This window comes from Alosa sapidissima, chromosome 14 (genome assembly GCF_018492685.1).
Source record: "Alosa sapidissima isolate fAloSap1 chromosome 14, fAloSap1.pri, whole genome shotgun sequence".
Lineage (NCBI taxonomy): Eukaryota > Metazoa > Chordata > Actinopteri > Clupeiformes > Clupeidae > Alosa > Alosa sapidissima.
This window is the reverse complement of record NC_055970.1, coordinates 17,347,526-17,374,369: the sequence shown is the minus strand read 5'-3', so window position 1 is coordinate 17,374,369 and position 26,844 is coordinate 17,347,526. Positions and strand designations below refer to the sequence as shown.

Sequence of the window (26,844 nt, the reverse complement as noted above, 5' to 3'; positions counted from 1 at the left end):
AACGCAGCTTTATAAATAGGATTGTCATATATTAATATTAAGTGTTCCATATGGGGAAGCACAGTCTGGGCTCCTTACTAAAACCACAATCCCCAAAAAACAAGCCCTAATCAATCAAAGACACATTGGCTTCAATTTTCTAAATCTCATTATGCGGAAAAAAAGGTCTATTAAGAACACTGAAATCATGTCAGCTAGTCCGCTGTAGCCTCAAAAGACCCTGCTACGAATCAGCTTTGAGCAAGACTCATAAATTCAGGATGAGACACATTAAATGAGTTCGGCAGTCCAAGGTCAGTCATGCAGTAGGATACCCACACTAAGGTCGGGTCTCACAACCCTCATCTCTGGGACAATCTGAATACAGCACAGGACAGAATAACGCAGCAGAATGAAGAAGGATATAACGGCACTGTAACATGACTGCTGCTCTTGAATGAGGGCCTCAGGTAGGCCAAGCAATTACAACAGGGGAGCAATAACAGGAGTAAATAAGTAATGAACTCACCTCGTCTTGGTAGGCAAAGAAGAGGATGATGAACAGAATCTCCAAAAAGAAGATCAGGAGAAGCAAAATGAAGAACTGCAGAGAGAGAAAGAAGAGAGAGAGAGAGAGAGAGAGAGAGAGAGAGAGAGAGAGAGAGAGAGAGAGAGAGAGAGAGAGAGAGAGAGAGATAGTGAGTGGATAATAAAGTAAAGGGCCTATACTGTATATGGGGGAGTGAGGGGCTGAATTCTTTTCCATCAGTCAACACCGATATTTATGACTGGCAGTGCAAATCAGTGGCAGGAGTAGAGGGGAAAGTGGTAAGTGATGAATGGCCCGGCTGCACTTCCAACTAGCCTCTCTCTGGCCCACTATTTCAGCCTGTCCTCCAGCCTTGTCTTTCTCTCTCTCTCGCTCTGTCATTCTCTCTCTCTGTCTCTCTCTATCACCCTCTCTCTCTTTCTCTCTCTCTATCACTCTCTCTCTCGTATTGGATGACAACAGTTTGGTGTCATTCATCTTTACCTTTGCACTTCTCATAAGCGCGGCTGACAACTATTTCACTTTTTTTTGCCAGCCACTCTGGGGAGATGAATCATCTTTGCTCTCTCTTACCATAACATCTGTCTCTTGCATCACGCGCGTATCTCAGACACAGAGACCCTGAGAGGGAGCTTCAGAGAAACTGACAGAGGATACAGACACAAATCGAAAGGAAAGCAGATTGAGAAACACTGTGTGAAAACACGGGTGAAGAGTAGGGGGGTAACGGCCATGTTATACTGCAGAGATCGGCAAGATCATTTGAAAACTTGTCATAAATTTCTGCTGTAGTCTGGATTTAGCTTCATGCCAGTGAACCTCTCACGATACTTTCAAAACCCAGGGGTTGCCAGGGTCTGATGAAAGTCCTCTCCCAGGGCCTTTGACAGTAACCATTAGAGGCAGAGACAAAAGAAGAGGAATTTCTGATGATAAAGTCACAAAGCGCCAGGCTGCTTACTGACTTCAGCCAACATACAGCATTCCTGTCTTTCATGTACAGCGCTGTATGGCTCTGTCATTCACCACACATCGTATATTGCTTTGATTGTATTCCATGAATGCTCTATGTCTGCGTTATCGCAGCCGTGTTATGGCAAACAAACAGCCTGGGTGAAGAGCGAGAAGTGAGTAAACGTGAGCACTGTTCCAGTGCCTCTCCCCAGTCTGCATTAGTGAGTCTGTGGGTGCTGGCTCTGGCACACTCGCTCTCCGTCTGAAGATGTTGCACTCATGAGAATCTCCCTGCTCTCCTTTCATACCATGCTTTTGATTACACCACCTCTCTGGCTTCTGCTCACCCCTTCACTCTCTTTCTCCCTCTCTCCCCCACTTTCCCTCTCTCTCCCCCCATTCTCTTTCTCTATCTCTCTCCCTCTCTCCTCTCCCCTACTGTCTCTCTCTTACTCTCCCCCACACTCTCTCTCTCTTTCTCTTCCATTCTCTTCCCCCCCCACACACTCTCTCTCTCTCTCTATTTGCTTCTTTCCCTCCCTCACCACTCATCACTCTCTGTAGGAGATGCTAAAGTTTCATGTTCCCGGGGCCTCCTCACAATCACCGAGTCTGCATGCAGTAAAAACACTCAGGAGAGCTGGCCCAATCATTAAAACTGAGGGAGTGACGTAAATACCCTCCTTAACAAGTAAACATGGCTTCCCCCTGAGGGCTGACCGAATATTTTACCATAAATCTGGCCGCGCCGCCTGGACTCGCTGCAGGTGATAACCTCTTCCTGCAAGGTGATTTCACCTGCTCTCCACACCAGACCACTGGCTGAGAGAGTGCTCAGGAAGCAAGCGAAGATTTAGATTGATTTTGGAGGGGGGCTACATCATGGTCAATTGCTCCACCAATAAATATGATTTATGGCTTCATTGTAATCACAGGGGCTTTATTTCTCGGAGATAATGAGTTTGCGATGATTAAACATGCACCTACAGGAATATGACCATGCTTATGAATTTAGAATCCACTTGGTGTGGATTCAATGGAAGAGCTCAGTGGTGCTTTTCTCCTTGTCCATGCTCAAGTATTAAGCAGCATTTCCCTCTCTTGTATTTGAGTCCGTTACACTAAAATGCATTTGCCCATTGCCCCTCAGAACTCATTGCCATTGCCCATCTCTTTCTTAACAAACAGCATTGCTTTAATGCAGCATTGCATTAATCATTGCTCATCAAAGATTTGAATTGCATGAATATGCAATGCACAAACACAGACTTCATGCTGTTTTCCTTTTCCAGTATTTCACATGACTTAATGCATAAATGGATAAAACCACACACATGGTGTGTGTCTTCAGCCAATTTATCTGATGCCATACATAACCAGCACAGAGTGTAAACCTGCAATGCATGCTGGGAATAATTTTAAGATCTCGCTGCTATAAGCGTTTTGCCTTAATCCTGTGTGAAACCGAAATGTGTGTGCACCCACACATAGCTTAATTCAGACTCTAGTCTAGGTAGTGATGAAAGATTCATGAAATCTTTGAGAGGTGTGATGAGATTCATCATTTATGCTACCATGCTCGCCAGCATGGCTCCAATCTGCCTTTAGCATGGATCGATGCCTTGGCAGGGGAGACCACAACAGGAATGAATATAATTAAAGTCTTGGACGAATCAATCGCAAGGAATTTATCTCTTCAGTATGACTTCTGTTCCCCTCGAAAAGAAGATGGATGCCACATTGTGTGAGAGGATGCAACAAGATCAACTTGTAGTAACGATATCAATACCCTTTGGGACTACATGACGCGGTCCCTTGGAACAAATTTGTGCTCTTGTGCCATAACGTTTTAGGTTGTGATGAGTTAAAATCACTAATATATTCCAGCCATGTCTGGCATGTCTGCCTTCACAGATAATGTGTCTCATGTCAGTGAGGTTCAACAACCTCCAACCTCACATGTCAGTCCACCCAGATTAAGCGTGAGTGTAATTTCAAGGCTCGCTGATCTCAGGGTCAGGGTAAACAGTCCATTTCAGAAGCTGGACAGAGGTTGGGTCAATATGTGATTGCAGCAGGACAACTGTGGATTGGCTTAGCTCAGCTCACTAAGTTCATCATTCTGCAAGTTATTAGGCATTACCTTTGACCCCTAGAGGCCAATTTTTGCACATCCATTGACCCAGAAGCTCACTCAAAGTATAATTCCGGAGTAATTTGAACCCAGGGTCTATTTCACCATGACAACGAGTCGAACCCCCCCTCGAGAGCTAGATTACGTTGATTGAAAGAGTACCGAGTTTGACCGGCAGTTTAGCATTCACTGCCCAAAAGGCTAACAGTGCAAGTGTTAAGGGCAGTGCGCTAAACGTATACCAAACCGCCATTTTTTAACCACTAATAATTCTCAAAATAGCATTACACCTCTGCAGTAGTATAGGGTCCCTACACATAAAACGAAGCATCAAGAACTTGAAAGTGTACCAGAATTAGTGCTAAAGCTAAAGCTAGCAGTCAAACTGGGTACTCCTTCAATCAATGTAATCTAGCTCTCGAGGGGGTGTTCGACTGGTTGTCATGGTGAAAAAGACCCTGGGTTCAAATTACTCTGGAATTACACTTTAAGACGTGTGAAGAGTCGCCAGAGATCAAAAACAACATTAAAGATGTAAAAAAAACATTTATAGTTATTTATTATAGGTTGAAATTAATGGAATGCAAGGAGAAGGGGAATATGTGGTGAAAGGCATTTACTTCCATCTGTAGACACAGTGTGAAAACCTGTCATCAGGCAAATTTCTATAATTAGTTGAGGATCATTCCCAGAACCTTTTTAAAAAAAATTTGGATACTCAAATAATCTGTTTAAAATCTATGAGTGCCCTAATTAAGCCAGTCTTTACAGGGCTCATGTAATAATTATGACACTTTCCTGAAGTGGCAAGGAGCAGAATGAAAATGTCACATCTCATACTAATGATCAAACCTGTCAAAAGCCCTCATTTGCTGGTTGCTGCCTCAGGAGGTAATAACGAGAACCCCTTCTGTTCATTTCGCTCATACAGTGGGATGAATTTTCTAAGTGACAAAGGTGTCAGAAAGAATATCAGCAAGTCAGAAAGAATATCAGCAAGTCAGTACCATACATCAGGCACTTCTGTATACTAGATAGGTGTTCTTGGTTATTAATTTACAGACATTTTCATATGCCAAAATGGTTTACTGAAAACCCTATATTTACAGCCCCAGCGGGCTTTGTGTCAGCTATTCTTGTGTCCACATATTAAATCTAAATAGAACTGTAGCGGTCATGCAGAGATAACTGTGGAGTCTGACGACAGCATCCTCTCTTAAAAGCATGCTCTGTTAGCTTTAGAATTATTGGTTGTTGACTGGATGATGAGATGAGGCTATTTATTAGTTGACACTCCCTGGTTCATTTTGGGCAGAACTCGTTGAACTGATAAGCTTACAGTGCGACTGCACTGTTCAGGGAACACATAATTCCGTTTGAGGCGGGCACTTACACTCAACAACAGAGGCCGGCTCTCTTTCACAGCACCGATGCACCCCAGGCAGCCAATCACCATGATGATGCTCCCCACGGCGATGAGGAGGTTGGCGGCAGACAGGGAGGGCAGCGAGGAAGAGAGGGTGGCAAAGTTGCCTTGGGTCACCGACAGCCACACCCCCACACCCAGGATTCCACAGCCCCCGAGCTGCACAGACAGAGACAGAGAAAGGGAGTGTGTGTGTGTGTGAGTGTGTGTGTGTGTGTGTGTGTGTGTTTGTGTGTGTGTGTTTGTGTGTGTGTGTTTGTGTGTGTGTATGTGTGTGTGTGTGTGTAAGAGAGAAAGAGAAAGCATGAGAGAGACAGAAGGAGGGGAAGGAGTAGGAGTATGTCAACAGCTTCAATCTCCAGACATTCAAAGTCAGATAAACTAAATTAAACATTGTCATGCATAACACACAAATACTCCCTGTAGAGGAAGTTCAGAATGAAAGACATGGTGTAAATGTGATGAAATGAATCGAAGTACTTAAAACGAGTCCTTCACAGGAATGCTTAATGCACTCAAGTCGTGACGTCTCGAGTTGTGTGCTCATATTCCCACTATGTGCTTTGTTTTTGTTTTTTTGCAGGATGTTCAAATATTGATGTGTTCTTTAAAAAAAAGCCACATGTATGAGTGTGTGTGTGTGTGTGTGTGTGTGTGTGTGTGTGTGTGTGTGTATCTGGCAGTGTGGAGGAAGGATTATATATAATGCAACTAAGAAAAACAGGCCCCTAAAAACTCAAGCCTGCAGGAGGTAGCAAGTACAGTTCTTCTGTCCTCATCTGTTTTGAGAGTCTGGCCGGGTGACTGGTAGAGTGGAGAGGGGGATGAGTAGAAGAGACAAGTGGAAAGAAGGGATGGATGGCATGTGGAATGATGAATCATGCAGTGCCTTAGGTTACACCAAAATCTGTCAAAAACATCACACTCTCTGCCTATGTGACGTCACTTTTCATTACTTACAACCTGTTCTTCATTCTCGGGCGTGTGTATAATTCCCTCAGGACGGTGAACCGTGTCAGTGAGACATTTTTGAGGCTTCACTCTCTTTTTCACAGAACTCATTTGCAAACCGTTGCGCTGGATAGAGAAAGAATCAATGATAGGAAAAGCCTCCGGCTACGGCAGCCTCCTTCTGGAAGATACTGCGGCGAAGTCATAGAGCTCATTATCTTCCTGAAGACAAACCCAGCACTTTATGAGTGGAAGAAACCCATTTCCCACTCAGCGGCACGGCGGCACAGCCGCCTCACCTCCTCACCTCCTCACCAAACGACAGGAATCTGCTCAGGTGAACAGCGAGCGATGGAAAGTCAACACACAGACCCTGCTGCCTCCGCATAGGAAGCAGGTATTGAGACACAACAGTAGAGGCAGCTTATTAAGACATAAAAACGTGAATTCAAAGATGCAAGTTTCACATTTGTTGCTAATTCAATCCCAGGAGGGTTTAATCAGGATACATGTGCTCTGTTGCTTTGCCATCCGGAGCCTCCGAACAATAACTAGGGCACACACTGAGTGTAGGAGGCTGCATTTCACTATAGGCTAATCAGAGAAATGATAGAGCAAACACAGCCATATGCATTACAGGTGGTGAGGGATCTTGGAAGCCTGCTCGCATGATTACATTAAACCATGTATAAATGCTTTGATGCAGTTTTGATGCACTGTATCTGGGAATGCCCATAAGCAAATAAGGCACGTGCATTTCATGTTTCATACAGCAGCATGGTTTCATTTCAATTTCAATGCAACCGAAGCGGGATGGTACTGTACGCAACTGTAACCTTGAACTCGCTATGTTGCTGCACCACGGCTCTTGTGATATTAGAGAACAAAGCCCAATTTAACTGTGCCACATGTTGTTGTATAGGCCTACATACTTTCAGATGTTATTGCCCCCCTTTTACAAAGAAAGACCAATAGTGTAACTGCAGCTACATGACGCTTACATAATATCTCTAGGACAAAAGCATTTTTAAACATTTACAAAGCTTACTGCAGCTGCTGTCAGTTTCCATTAAGGCACTTTTAGCCAACTATACCATAGTTGTCAAATTGAGATATTTACTTTTGCAACATCTATGCTTTGACACTTATTGGGTGGACATAACACAGCCCATTACAGAATTATCCCTTTAGGGAAGAACTTTCACTAAATTCAATATTAACATTACACAAAAACACAAAACACATTCTTAATTAGGGTTATAAATTATTAGTAATACATCATAAGGATTTATATAAGTCTATTTAACAGTAAAACAATAGTTATAGCTGCATTCATACAGTGTGGCATATGTTGCAGAATAAACCCTTGCAGCTTGATACATAATGTATTATATATAACACTTCTTTTATCTCTTAATATTACAAATGTTGACAACAATTACCATATTACTGGGCTAACAGAAACTAGGGCTAATACAATAATAATCAAAATACATTATGAGCACAGTCATGAATATGCATGAAGTAGCTATGTAAGGGATAATGGATGACATGGGTGGTCTGGTCACAGAAGTTAATGCACGGTCGAGGTTGTAAAACGGCCCCGACGCGAATCGGAAGCAAACCTCGTAGTGCATTAACTTCTGTGAACAGACCACCGTGGAGTCCATTATCCCTCTTATTCCACTGTTGCCACTTGCGTTGTGTTCATTTCCTGTTACAATTTAAACGTTTTAATCGCTAAAACTGTCTTGTTTGTAGAACTAATTACTTCCGACACATATCAACTAATTTCTCAAGCAGTGGAATAACTAAGGGATAATGGACGACACGGTGGTCTGTTCACAGAAGTTAATGCACGGTCGAGATTGTAAAACGGCCCCGACGCGAAGCGGAAGCAAACCTCGTAGTGCATTAACTTCTGTGAACAGACCACCGTGGAGTCCATTATCCCGCTTATTCCACTGTTGCCACTTGCGTTGTGTTCATTTCCTGTTACAATTTAAACGTTTTAATCGCTAAAACTGTCTTGTTTGTAGAACTAATTTCTTCCGACACATATCAACTAATTTCTCAACTCACAGGACAAACTGCCGTTACTAGTTCTAAATGGATGGTTGCTACGGCCAAAGGCCAGTCGTTAGTTCTATCTCTCCCGTTGTCAAGCGGGCGTATCCCAAGATTCTGATGAACTTTAGCTTTGAAACATCGCTTTTACTTAGCCTGCTGTCATCCATCTAGCTAAAAGCCACCTCCGTCATATGCTACAATGTTGCAATGTTCTGAACGTCTGCATTTTACAGCTCGGATGCAACGTGACAGTTCATTTAAACTTCCCAACGAGTTCGGCGAATTAATATACAAGTGTGATACGGCCAAAAAAATGGATCTACTTCATAGGTGTGCAGATAACATACGGTTAATGGTCGTTCTAAATTACGTAGGACAATGGGAAATTCAACCAAGCAGTGGAATAAACTTATATCAATTGTTATGAGGCTTTATAAATGGTAATTCTTTATGAATGTGTTCATAATTCTTTATGGATAATGGTTTCATAAAAAGTGTTACCGGCTTGACTTAATTTGACTTGAGTTACTTAATACTGGATTACTGAATTTCTGGTAAGCCTAGGTCATATTAAAGGTACTATGCAGGTTTAGGTATTTTTGGTGAGTTTAGAGCTCTCTTTGGCAAATTTGAGTCGCGATGTATTTATATGTTACTCTGCTATCATAAATAGCAAACTTCTCGCAACTTATCCCCCCTGTACACAATGCAAATGCTTTTGTTGTGGATGTGAGGTGAAGGATTAACAACAGGCAAAAACTATCCCCAAGAACTATATCTACTGACAAGGTAATGTTTCAGATTCTCGTGAGTTTTGGTGGGGCGCCACTCTGGTTTTCTCGGTAGGGACTCGCTACATCTATGCTGTATAGCTATGCTAGGAGAACGATTCACCTATTACAAGTTCGTTTACCATCAAATTGGCTTCATAAAGGTGAAAATATTGCATAGTGTGTCTTTAACATCATACTGAATACCAGTATTTAAGGTAGCCTGGGAGAACCCAGACGACCCTTTGGCAAATTTAAGGGCCGAAGCAGTTTTTGAAAAACACTTGTTTGTTAAGATGTTTTTTCTGTTATGCATATGTCATCTCCTTCATTGCTCTGATTGGTTTTAGGTCTATTCAATTGCGTCCAGGGGCATTTTGATTGGCTTTCGATAGTGACGCCCCTTGGAAATGGGAGTAGAATGAACCTTGTCCCCAATCTCAATTTCAATTGAGATAAGGTCTGGTGCTAACCAGGCTATATTTAAGGTAGACTTCTGTCAAACCAGGATGGCCTACTTAAAAATGTTGTTAAATGTGTTATGTTGTTAGGAATTGTATAAAGCATGCTTCCTTCCTTAATTAACTGTCTTTTAAGAAAGTGTTACCGGTTTCAGTATGCTATGACACATACACATGTTCAAAAGAATATCTACAATGTCTGTCATAGTTGTCATACTCCCCATCGTTTCAACACAATAAGTTAACGAATTAAAGTAAAGCAATTATTACCATAATTATGACCACCGCTAGCGAAGCTAGCGAAGCAGTCATATAGGGTCAAAGTTTTTTTGTTTTTTTTTCCGTCATCTATTTCCTGAATTTTTGGTCAACGATATCCGGGACACCGAACCACCGGGGCACATGAAATTTGGTGGGTATGTAGCCCCACTAGACGTTTACGGAACCCGAAACCCAAAAAATGCAGTTTTTCCTAAATAACTACCTGAACCGTGGCACCGAGGATGAAGAAATTTTTATGGTATGTTGGTCTCAAGGGCCCACATCAACCTAGACCATAATCACTCATTTGTGATTTGCACCCCCCCGTAAAAAATGAAAATGCAATATCATTCTGCTTTAATTGCCCCTCTCTTCAGTTAAGATGTTCAGAACTGCACCAAATTTTATGTGTATGATTAACCTGACATTCTCTGGGGGTATGCCAAGTTTCGTAGAATTTCATCCATGGGGGGGTCTAAAAAAAAAATTAAGTTATGTGTACATTTAGTGACTGTACACTCATTGGCCTGTAGATGGTGGTGCACACATATACACACGCACACACACACACACACAGGTACGCACATACCATCAGTATCGGCAATTACAACGGCCGATACATAATTACAAATTCAGTAGGATTAAAGGAAAACCAAATATTCATCATAATAATTTGGCTGCATTTCCAGTATTGGCGTAACGTAGTCGTTTGTCCACCAGATGGCGCATCGTTGCAGTGAGACATAATTTTGTTGGAAGTTAATCTAAAGTGGGTTGGAAAGACACTACGCTTCCTACAAGGACAAGACTGTAGTTTACCGCTGAGAACGTCTAATAAGGGTAATAATGATTTCTGCATGACATGTAATTCCCATTTCTTCTTGAAGCCGAAATAAATCTGCGAATGTTTATCGGACATGCTTGGTTTTTACTGCAGGTAGGCTACGTTAATCTTAAGTTATATCAATAGCCTAGAGTAGGTAAAATAATGTTACCGTTAGCATTGGTTGAGTGATAGAGGCCAATTTGATTATTGATGTATTTGTAGAAAACCATAAATGCGGTTATAGGCTACCAAGAAAATTGATAACAGCACTAATTGCATCTTTCGACTGTCATCTCATTTGCTTATAACCATAACCTAGGCTACTAACAGGAGCTAAGTGAGTTAGCCACAACACGTTCGCTACGTGATAGTTTTCTAATGGAAAATATAGGCTACCTGAATGATAACCTGATGATGCATCCTAAACACCGGGCTGGGACATTTAGCTCAAAGTCTCAAAAAGCATCTAAGTCAACGTTCATTCCCAAACACCCATATAGGCTACTTCAATCCTCTATTTTCAAAGGTGATTCAAGTAAGGAAGAGCATGGCTCAAAGTAAAGTAACTAGGACTGAAACTACATAAATTCGTCAAAGTGAATAATTTGTGTCAACTCGCCGCAATGTAGATTTATTGGTCATTGGGTCATTCCAGCCCTGGTATAGAGAAATCACTGTTGAAACTCATCTGTGTCCTATCAGTCTCCAAATCCACTGGAGCCACCAAGCCTCTACGACACTGCTGATAATGGGTAGAGACCAGCTATAGCATTCTCTACTTGCCCTTCCATTACAAACTCATCACACAGCTCTCTACACGAAGCAGTGCAGCATGTTTTAAAAGGGACTCATACACACAATTAAATCTCTTCCTCTTGGATAATTCTGACATCATACATGACACCGCAAGCCAATTTGATGAGCTAAATCCCAAAGACAATAGAAACAGTTGTCAGGGTACCAGCACAGAAATGAATTAAGTCCATTACAAAAGTGCATTAAAGCAACACCAAAGAGTTTTTTGTACCATAAAATAATGTTTCGAAAATCGTTTCAGTGGTTCATCAACTCATAACAGGGTGAACGGCACTTTCTGCATTCGCTTCGCAGCCCTCTATCGACTATAACCGCACTACAGTATGTACGTTTGCCGGATCGGGTAGCGGATCTGTAGTTCGATGGAATGAGACATAAGAAGCTAAAATTTGACTGATTGATCTGATGTCGCAATAAATCATACTTTCATAAAATCATGCAACATGTTCTACCTTGTCTGTGGACATTGTTATTTGCAAAGCCGGTGCTGTGACAGAACAAATGGTGAGTGTGACAGAGGAAAAGTTATTTGGTGTTGCTTTAAGTGTTTCACAATGTAAGGGCTGTTAGGTGTCACAATTACAGTGAATCAGAAGCTCTGCAGCTGCAAGGTTTGATCCTCATCATTAATTGAGACATACATACAGTAAGTGAGCACCCAAGGAGGTCTGGTTGACTGGAAAAGAGGTCCTAATGTATGTCTGCTAAGTCTCTGCACTCCTCTCTCTCCCCCTGCTGTGTTTAATTCATATGGCCATGTGTATGACTCATAAATAAATGATCACTGTACGGGGTTCCCGCCTCCAAGGGTGATCACGAGGACCTGTCAGCAGCACAGCAGCAAGAACAACCATAAACAGGCATGTACAGCGACAGGCTTTTAAGTAGAATGCAGAATAGAAGGGAAGCCCAGTGTTCCTGCTCGCGTCCGCTATCTCTTCCTCCTCCCTCTCTCTCTTTTCTTTTACTTTTCTTTGAGGGTACACATGCTACTGTATTGAGAAAAACACATTTCAAACATGCTGCAGAGCTGTAGCATTCTGCATGTCCCAGTTACCACCTTTCATATACATACAGAGGCTCTGTAATCGGAACCACTGCAAGGAGCTGCAAGCATTGAATGCTATAAATAACCCTAGCTTGTGAAAGAGGGAATTGAGGGAGGGAAACAGAGAAGAGGGAGTGAAGTTAGTATAGGGGGGGGGGGATGGTAAACCAACAGAGAGCAGGGAGAGAAGTATACTTCACATGTAATCGATAAACATTTGATCTTCAGCAAGGAATCATAGGCGATTTGATCACACTACCAAAGATTAAGGAAATTACTTTACATTTACATTACTTTTAGGGTATTACTCAGGGGTTGATATTTTAACAGTTTTGCAGCATAACAAGTGTCCATGCAAGCATTGAAAGAGCAAGCTGATTTGTTGGATTCAATAATTGATACTAAATCAGGTGTGTTAGGCTATAGTTTATGATATTTCTCAGCACAAATTTCATACAGAAGAAAAAAACAGTCCGTTTTAAGCTTAAGCTTGCTATGGATTGTTGCGAAATTGGTATGGGACTTATGCGCCTATAAGATTTGACAATGGCACCACTGCGCTCTGAAACCCATTATTTTCAATGGCATGTGCGATGCAATAAGGGTTTGCCATGGTAGCTTGCCGGTCAGTTAGCACTGATGCACACCGTGGTCAAAGTTTGACTGTGGTGCACTGAACCCAATAGCAAGCGCAGCGCCTACTGCTTCCTATCAGAAAACCCCATTTCAGAGCTCCTACTGTATAAGGTTAGCGCTACAATGTCGTCAAGACGGGTTTCTGGTAAAAACGTTGAAAACCAAAGAAGATACTTTGAAATGAAAATGAATTAGTCATGCTCTACAAAATGTCGAGCCACCGGATATGCCTTAAGAACACACAAGCAGTTGAAAGGGTCTATAAGGAAAGAATCCATTTAATATGTGCCTCACCATCTCCCTCTCCCCATTCTGGTGCAGCAGACAGAATGCCTCATGTTTGGATGGATGCCACATTGACAAGTTGGCCTTCGTTGCCAGTACCTGAAGTTGAGCTTTTATTGTGACTGCATCTCGTCATGTAAGGTTGTATTTTGTAGAGCAGAATCCGACACGCTATGATTGGCACAAGGCAGGCAGGCAAGCCAGCCAGTTTACTTTCAGGTGCAGCCCTGTCCAGTGCTGAATCATGCATGTATTAAGTTTTGTGTATTGAAGTGTCGTCGCCTAGTGTGATGGTTGCCTCCACCATGACAGCTATGACCATGTTGTTGTTGATCCCCACACACGGTCCTTCAGCGCAGTTGTACACTTGCAGGGTTATAAAGGTCGCCGAAAACTGGTGTGTTGGTGTCAAGCTTTCCATTGTTTTTTTTTCTTGGACCCAAGGAAGCTGGGTTAATACACACACACACACACACACACACACACACACACACACACACACACACACCACACACACACACAATCCCCCTCTAATCATTCTTAAGCGCTGACTTACATTTGAGTAAAAAAGAGCATATAGCTAAACCTGGCTGACAGTTATAATACTGTCATACTGAAACGTCTGAGAATCCAAGAGCTGATTATGCTGGACTGCGATGTGGGAGGAAAGGAGATCTCGTTAGTATTAGGGGACAATGAGTCTCCGCTGAATTACATTCCTGTAGACGGATTGTCAGTCCTGGGGCATGAGCTCTGCACACTTAGAGTTCCTTTGACAGCACTGTGTGTTTAAGCGACAAAAGAACCAACAATTATTTAAGCTCTCAAAACACTAAAGACACAAACTCATGGTCACCCAGATAGAGTGGGAGGAGTGTGACTGTATAAGGGTATGTGTGCCTGTAAGTGTTTGTGTGTGTGTGTGTGTGTGTTTCCTGTGTGAGTTGTACTGTACGGCTAAAATGTAAAAGCATTTTAAAAATAAATTTTATGCAGGGACTCATGCAATCTTAAATATGAGCTTTTAGTGCCCTAATGCGGTATACCCTGGCGGCAAAATTCAAAATTCTCTGTTAAATGATATCACCCCACTAGGCCTCTGGCAGGATGTGCACTGGAGCTCCGGCTCTGGGCACCGCCACAACACAACTCCAGACCAAAGATTGGTTCCAGCTCACTGAACGGCTGCCTCCAACTTCTCCCTAAATCCACACGCTTAGCGGCTACACGCAGCGCACACCCGGTTACGTCAGGCCCTGGTGTTCAGCGAGGGGGTTTTGTGTTGGTAGCCAAGCCAATCACAAATGCTTCCCACCGACTGTGACTGTAGCTGCCACCTTTTTCTCGCCAACTTCATCCTCCCCCACCCCCCAACCCTCATCCCTCCACTCCGTTGCATATCTCTCCTCATACACTTTCAGTCCATCATTTTCCAACCTCAATAATCTCGGGGTCCTTGCTGCCTTTCCTGAATGCCAAATCTGTCCACACACCCTGAATGCTGAATGGTGAATTACTCTGCCCGACGGCTCGGCGGTGCTGGAGATGTGGCGTGCTCTTGGGGTTGGGGATTATCCCAGTGGGTACCAGGCGGTGCCGCACGTGGCGGGATGAGTTCGGGAGACTCCTCATTTCATCCCATTGCAGGTAATGAGTCCGCCTTTGTTGCTTTGTGCTGAATCAATTCAGCCGTGTTCGACAGCACACCAGAACAAAGTGGATCTGCATGATGAATGGGAAGCTCTCATTCAAGTGGGAAGCGCGGATAATGTAATCCGGACAACCGTATTGTCCACGTCGCTAATGATACGCACGCACAGTATGCTGCTGAGTCTCCGAGTACGGATCTAAAGACGAAAGAGCGTGTGTCAGCACGAGGATGGCTTTGAAGACTCATGCTCGGCCATGAATACCGGAGGCCAGGCAGCAGGTCTGTGGAGGCATCTGTGAGCAGATACTGACTCCTGCATCAGTGATGAGCTCTTTGCACCAAATGGAATGAGATTGGGAAGTGATTGTTTCTCGATAATCAGCTCTATGTGCTGAGAGCCACTCATCATCGACGTAATTCAATAAGCTGCCCTGGGCTGTTGTCTCGAAATGCTGCTCAGCCTTTTGATGAGTGGGGAACGCGTACGCTGGTGCTGCTGCAGCTTTTTTTCCTCAACTCATCGCTGGAAGAAATTTTTGATTAATGAATGAATGCTCGTTAAGAGATAGGCCTTATGAATCAGCCAATCTGGCTCCGTCTGTAGATTCTCCTCCCTGTCCTCCCTGCTGCTCCACACCTGCTCCACTCGTCCTCTTCCCCAACCATCTCCCTTCCTCTCTCTCTCTCTCTCTCTCTCTCCTGCTTCATCCAAATCAGTCTCCTCTTCTGGCATTCTGCTCACACCTCAGAGCGTTTACTGGCTTGTCCGCCGACGCTTGGACACCGCTGGGCCCTGCGTTATCATTAAGGCCCTGCTAATTCATTTAGCTGGATGTGCGACGCGCCCCCGTGCGCGTGTTTATTGTGCGTGCGTGTGTATGTGTTAATGTTTGCGTTTGTGTTTGTGTTTGTCTTTCCAATTCGGGTCACCTCTCCTCCCCTGGGCCACCCCCGTGCCGCAGCCAAAGCACAGGCAGCTGTCTGTGGACTGCGACAGTCCCAAGCTATCAGTCACACGGAGCCCAGGCAAAGCTGCATGCTTCCACGCTGTGCCAGCCGTCTGTGGCTGCATTTTAAGCCCTTTCTCTATTTCTTTACCTCTCACTGGCTTAAGCCCTTCAGCTTAGTCTCTTTCTTCTTTGACACCCCGCTCGATCTTTCTCTCTCCCTATTTTTCCCCCCTCCGCCCCCGTTTCGTCTCTTGTTGTCAGCCCAACCCTACCCCCCTGCCTGGGCTGCATCAGTGGCAATGAGACACTCATCTTATCTCCAGTGTGTCTCTTCATACACACATGAGGGTATCTGACTCCCTGGCCTGTTTAAGACTAATTTATAAATCAGATGGGAATAGGGGGAGAGAGAGGGGGGGGGGAGGATACACAAGGGCAAAACTACCCATGCTTGTCTCATAGCCAATGCTACCAAGTTGAAGCAAATTAGACCATTGATTTTAATTATGCCTGTCTCCCCACTGAAAGCCTAGATGTCAGCTTTATGCAGGGTTTCAAACACAGGCCAGAGCATTGTCATTCAGAACGGAAAATGAATTTTATGATAATCAGTATATTTGAAGATGCAACGGTGATTGTTATCAGCAGTGTGTCACAGTTGATTGCTGAACATATCTACACACAGTTAACCACCAGCTACAAATACACAGAATGAATGCAGCAATAGCGCCGTAAATGAGATTTAAAAAACGCCGTAATACATATGTAAATATGGCAACAGCCTGCCGGTTTTAGCTTTGCTTTGCAGTCATCACCATTCCAGCATTTAATTGCCTTCCTACCTCAAAATTCAAAAAGCTGTTTCCTTTTGAAGCCAAAAGTCCTTGGTGTTTTACACATTAAACACTCCGCAGCCTCTTAGCGCACTGCAAATCGTGTACACCCAGTGTCTTAAGAGTTGTTCTGCTGACTTAGATGCTATTTTTAATCAACATTGATTCCTTTTCATTACTGAAGCGATAAGAGACTGCTTGGGCATCCAGATCTCCCCGGGGGAAAAAAAATATCCCAAGCTGCCCAGAGCTGCTGAGGGATCAATGTCACTCACTTGTTTATTCACCAGCATGGAGAAAAGGCTGCTCGCCTCGCTCACAACTCTGCTACTGCAACGGAGATGGTGTGGCCTATAGAGATTTAACTCATTTCTGTAGATAGATGAAGGGGGCAGAGACAGAGAGGGGTACACAGCATGTACGGCTGTCTCTGCCTCTCTCATGTGAGACATGATACTGTAGGTGAGGGAGAAACGCTGTGAGGGGATTTAAACGCTGTGTGGAGACAGAGCGACTCTCTGCTGCACCAATTTCACAGGAACAGTGTGACACAGAGGCGTCATCACAATGCACATGGATTACCGATGCTATAGATTTCTGCCCACAGCCAAGAAACGATCAAGAAACAAAGGACAATATTTTCAGCAATGGGGGCTGACTAGATGGTTCTTCTTCTCTTCTCCGTTTAAGTCAACTATGATGTACAATCTAGAGTGAGATGAGAGAAAATGGCTTGATTTGTGTTTCCTCACTTGAGCTTTTAACTCTGACCTTGCTCTCTTCATTGGGATAAACATGATGTATCCACAAAACAATTTTACATCCTTAACCCAACAAGGACAGATTTCGCAACTATAGTCAATGAGATATTGAAAAACCTATTCCAAATCTACTTGAAGATTGATTTACTCCATTAGCGACAGGCTAATGGTGCTGTATAACACTTCCGAATCCAATCACATCACAACATTAAGACTGAAGGCATCTTAGGTTTGGGCTCAATGAGCCGCTGTTGAAAAATGCTCCAGAAATGCCAGGCACACATCTGCAACAACACAGGGAGATTGAGCGGCATCTTGTGCAGGATCTCAACCCTTCTGTCGTTAGCGCGGGGGCTCATTCACAAAGATTCGAGGACACGGTCACTTCAGACATTGTTGATCAATTTTGTTTTGTTTCCTTCATGCACCATCTGGAGCGTGATGGCCAACATTTCAGGCATCCAGGAGTCTGAGGCAGCCAATGTGTTGCCTGGATGAAAGTGTGCTGGATAGCTTCAGGCGGCTCGTCTTTTTCTGGCAGCCTGCACTGGCAAACGGTGACTCCCTGCGCTGTGATGACCAACCAAACCATCTGAGAACAAGACATCAAGCCTGCTTCAGACTTTCTGCCCACCAAGCCTCCAAGGCACACACACAAACACACGACACAATACTCAATGAAACAAGCACTCACAATGCTATGCAACTAATGTCATTACTGACATTGCGTTTAGTGATGCCAATATATACAGCGTGATCTAATGAAATGGGTTTAGTATGTGTCCAGACAACAGGTCCTCGAGATCAAGGTCACAGCCGGACAAATACTCTACGGGATTGTTTCACCAAATTAGATTTATGTAGCTGCCATTCCAGGCCCCTGCCTGTGGCATTTCTGTTGCGTTGCGTTGCGTTGTGATTTGTTGCCCTGTTCATATGTATTGACATTCGCTCCTGCCCTTGCCGCCCAAAAGCTCAAAGTTCACAAAGAGCCGTCCATTCAGGTGAGTCACACTCTGTTTCATCTGATCATTACAGTATCTAGTCAAGCCCCTGAAAGCCTTCCTTTCCCCCAGCATGCCAGTACTGAGCCAGCAAAGGTTACAAGGACACAGACCATGAAACTCACTTTCTGAAGAGACTGTGATCCAACAACACTTTCATGTTTTTCTTTTTCATTCTTTCATTTGAGACTGGTGCATAGTTAGTTTGTACATACTTTAGACTGTAGAGGAATTTGAAAGTCATTTTACATTTTATGCAAAATGCCTTCAATAGAGTTCTGACGTCTAGTCGATTGATGTCTGATACTAATGCACGCTGTTTAGATTTTCCGAAATCTTCGGCTCCCTTCTTCAACCTTGTCAATGTAAGAAAAGAATTGCGACAGACCAAATGGGGGAAGGTGCATTTATGTGTGCTTTGGGTCCAATTATGTAAAAAGCTGTGTTATGGAAGAGTTTCTTGGTGCTTTTAGTGGGAACACAACTGAAAGATTTCTTAAGGTTAAGATTTGGATTGGTCTCCAGAGGGAACAGTCATTTTGTTTTCATTGTCGGCCGTGTGCAGCATAATGTTTGAAAGAGAAAGTTGACATTTAGAAAACAGCCCTTGAAGCATGTGCTGTGACCGTCTGCTGTTTTCTTTAAAATGGTAACAAATGCTATTAGTCCAACATTATGGACTAAAAAGTAAGCTGTACCAGAAGCTTGTAGCAGCTTCTAAATATGCCAGAAAATCTTTGGATCTGGCATTGGCTTAGTTCTATTCATCAAGACCACAGGAACATAAAACATAATGCAGCCATTGCTTTGGATGCTGAGCAACAGTGGCATTATTGTTAAGAGGAAATATTGAACAAGACATTGCCAGATAACCTCACCCCCGCCTCCGTCCCCAACCCTATCAGAGCAGTGCAATCCTTCATGGGACAGAAGTGATCGACCAGAACCACGGCACAAATGCCAGAACAGCATTGATCATCGTAAATCAAAGGGGACATAACTTGCCTATGGTTGCTCAATATGTGCTTATGGAGTCTGTCGACTGCTGTGCTTTGGCCCACTTACAGTAAGCAGACAAGTGAACACAAACATTCATGGATAGAACTTCAGACTTGATCTATTTCCACCACTCCTGTAATTTTCCCCTTTTGTTAGGATGTTTGTTTATTATGTTTATTTATTCCCTCTTTCCCCTTTCTCCCACCTCTCACCTTTTCTCTCTTTCTCTCTCTCTCTCCATCTCTCCCCACACACAGCCCCAGGTTCCACCGTGTGAAAATGCCAGCTCCACATTAACAAGTCCAATTACAGAGTGACAGTAATTGAGTGGCTGATTGGGAGCTCTCCGGGACGCGACGGGGGTCGGCTGCAAGCTGTGCGATTAGAGCAATGCATTAGCACCAAGAACCCGCAGATATTTTTGGGGGCATTGTTGGTGTAATTCCACAGTTAAGTCATTTATACCCCAAATCGGAGCTCTGCCACCACTGGCTGTGGGAAATGGTGGCTTTATCTCCTTTTCTCTCGCTGCCTGTTCAGCGGCTCTTCAGGAAATTACTGATACCCATGTGTCCAGTTCAGTGGGAGTTCGACCACTCCGGGCTATATGCCTCACTCTGGTCAGATTGTGAGAATGTTAAAATATTTAAAATGTATTGAGACCTCCGGGGAGTTGAATGTCTAATGTAGGAAAGTGGATAAACACAAAAGCTGAAAGTGTTGCGTTAATCCTAGCGATGTTCCCACAGATTCCGACATACTGTATCATGTCTACAGGGCTGTGGCAACAGAATGATCACATTGTTATCTATTGCTCCCTAGTAGATGAAAATAAATGTGGTGGATGTGTATGAGCATGTTTGTTAATGGCTTCATCAAGGTATGAGTGTGTGTGTGTGTGTGTGTGTGTGTGTGTGTGTGTATATGCGGGTGTGTGTGTGTGTGTGTGTGTATGCGGGTGTGTGTGTGTGTGTGTGTGTGTGTGTGTGTGTATGTGTGTGTTCACATGTGAATAAGAAGACTCATTCATACAAAAGAAACGCCCTGTTGTTTTGAAAGGGGCACCCTGCCTCGTCTGTGTACTTGTGTACTTGGCCCAATTCAGCTTATTAAGGGCTTCTCTGACTCACAGAAGGCTACGAGGCGGTGGTACATGCATCAACACTAATCTGGGGGGGACAGTCACCACTCCCCTGATTTACCCAACCAGCCCTTTCTTTATCCCGCTTGAGCCGACCCAATTCCACCAGCTGCTGACCCCCCCCCCAAATCACATAAATGAGCTGACCCGCTCCTGACAGTCTCTGATTTAAAGAGCTCTGGGGTGACTGGCTCTCACCTGAGGAGATTGCGGCAAGATTGCAATTCAAGAACTGTCAAAGGCTGCGTTTTATTACCAAATAAGGTGCACACCTGCACACTAAGCAAAAAGGGCACTATATTTACAACTCCACAGAATTACATTATGTACACACTGATGTACTGGTCCACGATCTCAAACACATGCGTACAAACACACCACACACACACACACACGTACACACACGCGCACACACACACACCTACACACACAGCCCCTTCACAAACAGCCACCCACCCACGCATGCATGCTTGGCACACACACTGAGAAAGGCAGGTGCACTGAGGGGAGAGGAGGAGATGAGTAAAGGGGCTATCTGGTTTTGAGGAACACGGGCCACTGTGTGTCACGGAGGCTGAGATGAAGTGAGAGGGGCAGACTGTCTGATTTAATCTGACTGACTGAGTCACTCGCTCTCCCCTCCCAAGGGCAGAGAGATATTATCAGGGGCTGTGACCAATGTAAATATCTCAGACAGACAGAGGCAAGGGAGGCAGGTGCCAATGCATAATAGGGGATGTGATATGGGATGTGTGAGGGCCAAGGCACTGAGAGGTATTGCAGGAGTATTATCAATGCATGCATTTTAAAGGAGAAATGGAAAAGAGAAATAGCATAACCCCTCACAGAGCTATCTCAGATCTAACTTAATTAAAAAAAAAAACAAGAATCACTAGGGGACATCCACACATTGATTAATTTCGATCACTAAAGCACAACGATCTACATCAGCCTTGCATGAAAATGCAGAAAGAGAGAGAGAGAAAGAGAGATAGAGTGGGAGAGAGAGGGGGGGGGGGGAGAGAGGGGGGATACAGAGGGAGAGAAAGAGACAGGAGAGAGCAAGAGGGGGAGAGAGAGAGGGAGAGGGAGGGAGAGAGAGGGGGATAAAGAGGGAGACACAGATGGAGAGAGAGAGTATTGTGCACTTTTACAGAACACAGATAAACTTCTTTACATCATCTGTGATATACATTCATCCACTCATAAATAAATAACTGAACCAGTCCTTACCTTTCCGTCACACTGCCCATTTCCACACACACACACACACACACACACACACACACACACACACACACACACACATACACACCAATAGAGGTCGAGAGATAGTAAGTGGTAAACACAGGCACTCACCCAGAAGAGCAGGTTGAAAAAGACCATGCCATAGCGCAGGGCTCGCATGCAGCCCTCTGCCATCCTGCAGCGCCGCAGCTCTAGGAGGAAGATGAAAGAGAGGTCCAGGTAAAACACCACGTACTTCCTGCCCTGCGTGGACGTGTAGCGACCCTTGGCCGCCTGCGGACCCGGCGTGGTCCGGAAGCCGAAGGTGAACGGCGAGCTGCGGTACTCGTACTCCCCGCTGTAGCGCAGCGGCGGTGAGCCTGCCTTGCTGTCCAGTGACGGACTGCGCCGGTACGGCGTCTCATCCGTGCTCGAGCGCCGCATCTTGGGGTTGGGGCCCGGCGCGGTGGCCCCCAGAGGCCAGATGATCCCCAGATCGATAAAGGTGAAGTCACAAGCGAGGAGAATGCAAACGGACCCTTCCCCAATCCCCTTTCCACTAACAGCTCAACGTCTCCACAAAAACCCCTTCTCTGAAAAGCTTGACTCTAAAAAAAAGCAATGAAGTTTACATCATTGGTCGTGCCACAGGGAAGGTGTGTTTTGCCAGTCAACCAGGCACGTAGATTAAAACAACAGCTTTCAGATCTATGGTGGTAATTGTCTGGTACCAGCGTATAATTCCATGAGATTAAAATGTCCGTAAAGCTTCAGGCTTCTCTTGAAATCCGTTTCTGACACTCATGCGCCTTTCTAATCTAGCCAGTTTCCTCTCACTTTGAGAGTGAGAACAGCTCCTGTGGGCTGGGCTCTGGCAGGTGCTCTGGCAGCTCTTTGAAACGCTTCAGCTGGGCTTTATAGTTGAAGCTCGCTCCTGTTCACTCACAACAACTCTCCAATGCAAGTCTACACAGACACGTCGACTAACACAAATACATTTAAAACAGTTACCAGAAAGTTTGAGTTAAAAGAACAGAATGAATGAATAAAACAAATTACAGGAATAAAGGTTGTGAGGTTGTATAAGAACTGAATACAGATATAGCATGAGAGAAAAAAACATGTATATCCATCTGAAATCAGGTAAAAAGAGTTCCTGTAGCTCCAGTGGCTGCTTCTTCACGGAGATGTCCTCAGCATGCAGTGGGTACCCCAGCAGGCTGCCTGCTTCCGTTTCACCGGTCTGTGGTCCTCCTCAGCTCAGTGCTTCAGCTTGTTCTTTGCTGCCTGCTTCTGATCTTTATGCTACTCTCCCTCTCCCTCTCTCTCTCTCTCTCTCTCTCTCTCTCTCTCACACACACACTCCTTCTTTCTCTCACACACTCAGTCTTGATTTTATTTCCCAATGGTCCCAGCCTCGGATCTCAACCGTTCTTCTGACAGGAATTCCAAGTGTCGTCCCTTTCTTCCTTCTTCAGCTGTACGTCCTGTGTCTCCTCACCAGGTAGAGGAGGACAGGTAGTTGCCTTGAGGGGTCAAATTCAACCCCAGAGACACCGAGTGGAAGAGGTGGATGCTTTCCTTGCAGTGGAGAAAAAACAGACTGCAGCATTATAATAGGAGTCCAGTTAAAGCCTGGAGCTCTCTCTCTCTCTCTCCCTCTCTCTCTCCCCTCCCTCCCTCCCTCTCTGGCTTCCCCTCCTCCTTCTCCTCCCCTCCACCCTATGCGGTGTCACACACACGCGCGTGCATAGACGCCCACAAACCCCTCTGTCGCACACACAGCACAAGAGGCTCCCCTCTTCATCGGTAACTGTCCCCAAACCTTGAGAAGGAGGAGTATCCTAGCAGTCACTTAGACCGGAGACACGCCCCTACAGCGAGCGGCCAATCCCTTTCATCTGCCTCGTCCTGTCTCTTACACTTCCTCTCCCGTGACCACACACACAAAGGAAACCAGTGCTTCCGTTATCGCACCAGTTCCATGCAGCACATTACTCCTGCGCAAGAGACTCTCTCTCTCTCTCTCTCTCTCTACATCACTCTGCCTCATGCACTCACTTTCTCTCCTCACTCAGCCTCTTGCTCTCTCTCTCTCTTTTCTCTCTCATTACTCCTTCACTTTGCCACTTGCTCCCTCTCTCTCCCTCTCAATCTCTCTTCTCCTTCCCTCTCTCTCAATCTCTCTCTTTTGTCCCTTTATTGTTCACTCTGCCTCTTTCACTCTCTCTCTCGCTCACTTTCTCATGCTGTCTTTCTCTCTCTTCTCCCTCTCTCATTCACTCTTTCTCCTCTCTCTCTCATTTACTCTGCCTCTCTCTCTCTCTTTCTCCATCCCCTTCTCTTTCTCTCCCTGTGCGTCTTTCCCTCCCCATGCTGGAGCGGTCCTTGCAGCACAAACTCTGTTTAAACCAAACACTCTAACAACACACACACACACACACACAAAAAAAATTATATTTCACTTCACGCAGCTCATCACATGTGGCAGCCTGAGAACTGCTGTCAGGGGAGCCGTCAATCACTGCGATTGCAAGCCTCTCATTTGCACGCGGATGTGTAATCAGGAGGCTCTGTCTGAAAAAACGAGTGTTTTGATTTGACCGTGCAATCTGAAGTGGTGGTCCAAAGGCTGACGTGTTTTCTTTTTTTGCTGTGGCACGCGTGACTTTCGCCTGCTGCCCCCCCCCCCCCCCCCATTCATATGCTGGCGTGCGTTGCTTAAAGAGACAGGTAGCCCACTGAGCCGCGCAGGCTGTGAAGCATGTGTCAGCGTGTGATCAGATTTCACAGCATGTCCTGTTGGCAAACAATGCGGGCTCGCTTACAAATGCCTCTGTGCGGACAAGTAAGCACAGCACAATACCGACAGTGGACAATTACGAGCAGGAGTGCATAACCAAAAAAAGACAAACTGACACCCCTTGAATGTAATTGCCAGAATTGATGGAACACACTGCACTAAGAATCTGCTGCAGAAAAAGCAGATTGCAAGTGGTATGTAATGACTCACAGCCAGCCCTCTCTATCTCTAATTCCCCATCCTCCCTTTCTCAGAGAGCAGTCCTCATTTAGAGTGACACTCTGCAACCTTTCACAGCCTAGGACACTAATCCGAGAGGCATCATTAAGAGAACTGCCTGTGCTTTTCTCTCCCTCCCTCCCTCCCTCCCTCCCTCTCCACTCCCTTCCTTTCGCACTCCCTCCCTCTCACACTCTCTCCCTAACCACACTTAATGCTCTCTCCTCTTCACTACTCATCTTCCCCACCCATCTTGCCCTGTCTTTTCAAACAGATCACCTATGGAAACCTTCCATTTGGGGCTACACCTTACAGCATTACTTTGTGAATACTGCCTTAAAACAGTTTAATTCGCTAACATAACAAACCATGCAGAAAAAGTATTACTCATTTGTTTGTGTCAGGCAGCCACTGGATTGCAATGTATTTCACATATTGAAAGGAAGACCTGGAGCATTTCCAATTGCCTCTCTGTTTTGAAAGAGGGTACTTCTGCCTAGCCGAAAAAGTGTAAAAAAAAGGGGGGGGGGCACTTAAGGATAGAAACTAAGAATCATGAGCGTCACCGTAGGAAAATATCATATAAATGAATTATATATGGTGTGATGGATCTTAAGTAGGTTATAATTCAAACATCCCATAAATAATACATACATTAATCGACACGTTAGTAATTTTAGTCAACTGGCCTCCGTTTTGAGAGGATGGAGGGAAATTATTTTGAGGACAGATATTTAGAACCAGTGGGAATCTTTACTAAAGATTGGCCTACTTACAAAAAGGCTATGAGGAGGTCTTTGAAGTTTCTCTCTGCCTTGTGTGGGTTTGAAGAACAATTTTTACTGCTAAAGGAGATGTAGACTGTAAAATATGTTTAAGGCACCAGGATACAGCTTTGCTGTTTCAGCGCCCTATATATAACCCTATATATGTTATATTCAGTATTATTGACACTAAATTAGGCATCTGTGGTTACTTTGACTTTGAGTACTATTTTGACAGAAGGCAAGCCAATATCATACATCATAGAGACAGATAAAACAAAACATTTATCGTTTTGAAATTTGAAAAATGTAGACAAATGTCGAGGTAAACAGTAAATTAATGAAAGTTAGAGCAATACAGAGAGATAAAGAAGGCTTAGGAATTAACATAGGAATGTACTGCTAGCAGGATATTGCAGTAATAAAGGAACATCCATCATATTAGCAATGTCCTCACTCACATCATTTGTTGTTAGACTGAAGGCAACGGACCTTTGAGATACCATTTCAATCAACCACTACAGTGCCGTGTATGAGTGACAGGGCCCGTGGTCAATTAATGCCCCCCCCCCCCCCCCCCCCCCATCACCCCTATTCCTTCATGCCCCATCCACATCCGTTAATACCCCATCCCCATCCCTTTCTAACCCATCCCTTATTACCCCACTCCTTAATACGTTATACCCCATCCCCACCCCTTTATATGCGCTATATAAATACAATACTTACTTACTTACTTAGAACCCCATACCCACCTGTTTATACACCATCCAACCCCTTAATACCCCATACCCATCCTTGTGGAGCTGTGTTCACCAAGAGGATGAGCAATGATTCCTTAAGTGCCTCGTACAGTATATAACACTGGAATTGCGTTTGACATAAGCTGGTTAGACAGTTGGGTTACTTGTAGGCCAATATATTTGTGTCCGCTTAATGAATAATTAAAACTATGTGTGCCGCTACATAGAAATACAGACTAAGTTTTGATTAATGTGCCACATCAAGACATCAAAAATCCCCAGTGAGGAGTGCAGTGGGGACAGCCGTGGCCTACTGGTTAGCGCTTCGGACTTGTAACCGGAGGGTTGCCGGTTCGAACCCCGACCAGTAGGCACGGCTGAAGTGTTGTTTGCTGTTGTTGCAGGCAGTTCACTGCGCCGGGATTAGTGTGTGCTTCACCTCACTGTGTGCTGAGTGTGTTTCACTAATTCACGGATTGGGATAAATGCAGAGACCAAATTTCCCTCACAGGAACAAAAGAGTATATATACTATACTATATACTCCTAATACGCTGCTCTTAACAGTCATTATTATAGTGAT

The 26,844-nt window shown here is 44.5% G+C and overlaps 1 protein-coding gene across 4 annotated transcripts in view; it reads right to left on the bottom strand.

Moving 5' to 3' along the window:
- Positions 1-26,844, bottom strand: part of tspan4a (tetraspanin 4a) — a 57,713-nt gene that overhangs the window by 11,429 nt on the left and 19,440 nt on the right. For 3 of the 4 annotated variants that reach the window (XM_042060794.1, XM_042060795.1, XM_042060793.1), the window contains exons 2-4: positions 21,866-21,945; positions 5,011-5,202; positions 509-583 (exon numbers count right to left, since the gene is read on the bottom strand). In XM_042060794.1, the coding sequence (XP_041916728.1) occupies positions 509-583; positions 5,011-5,202; positions 21,866-21,928 (330 nt within the window). In that variant the 5' untranslated portion in view covers positions 21,929-21,945. Of the gene's footprint in view, positions 1-508; positions 584-5,010; positions 5,203-21,865; positions 23,374-26,844 lie in introns of those variants that run through there. The other variant, XM_042060792.1, reaches the window with a different exon arrangement.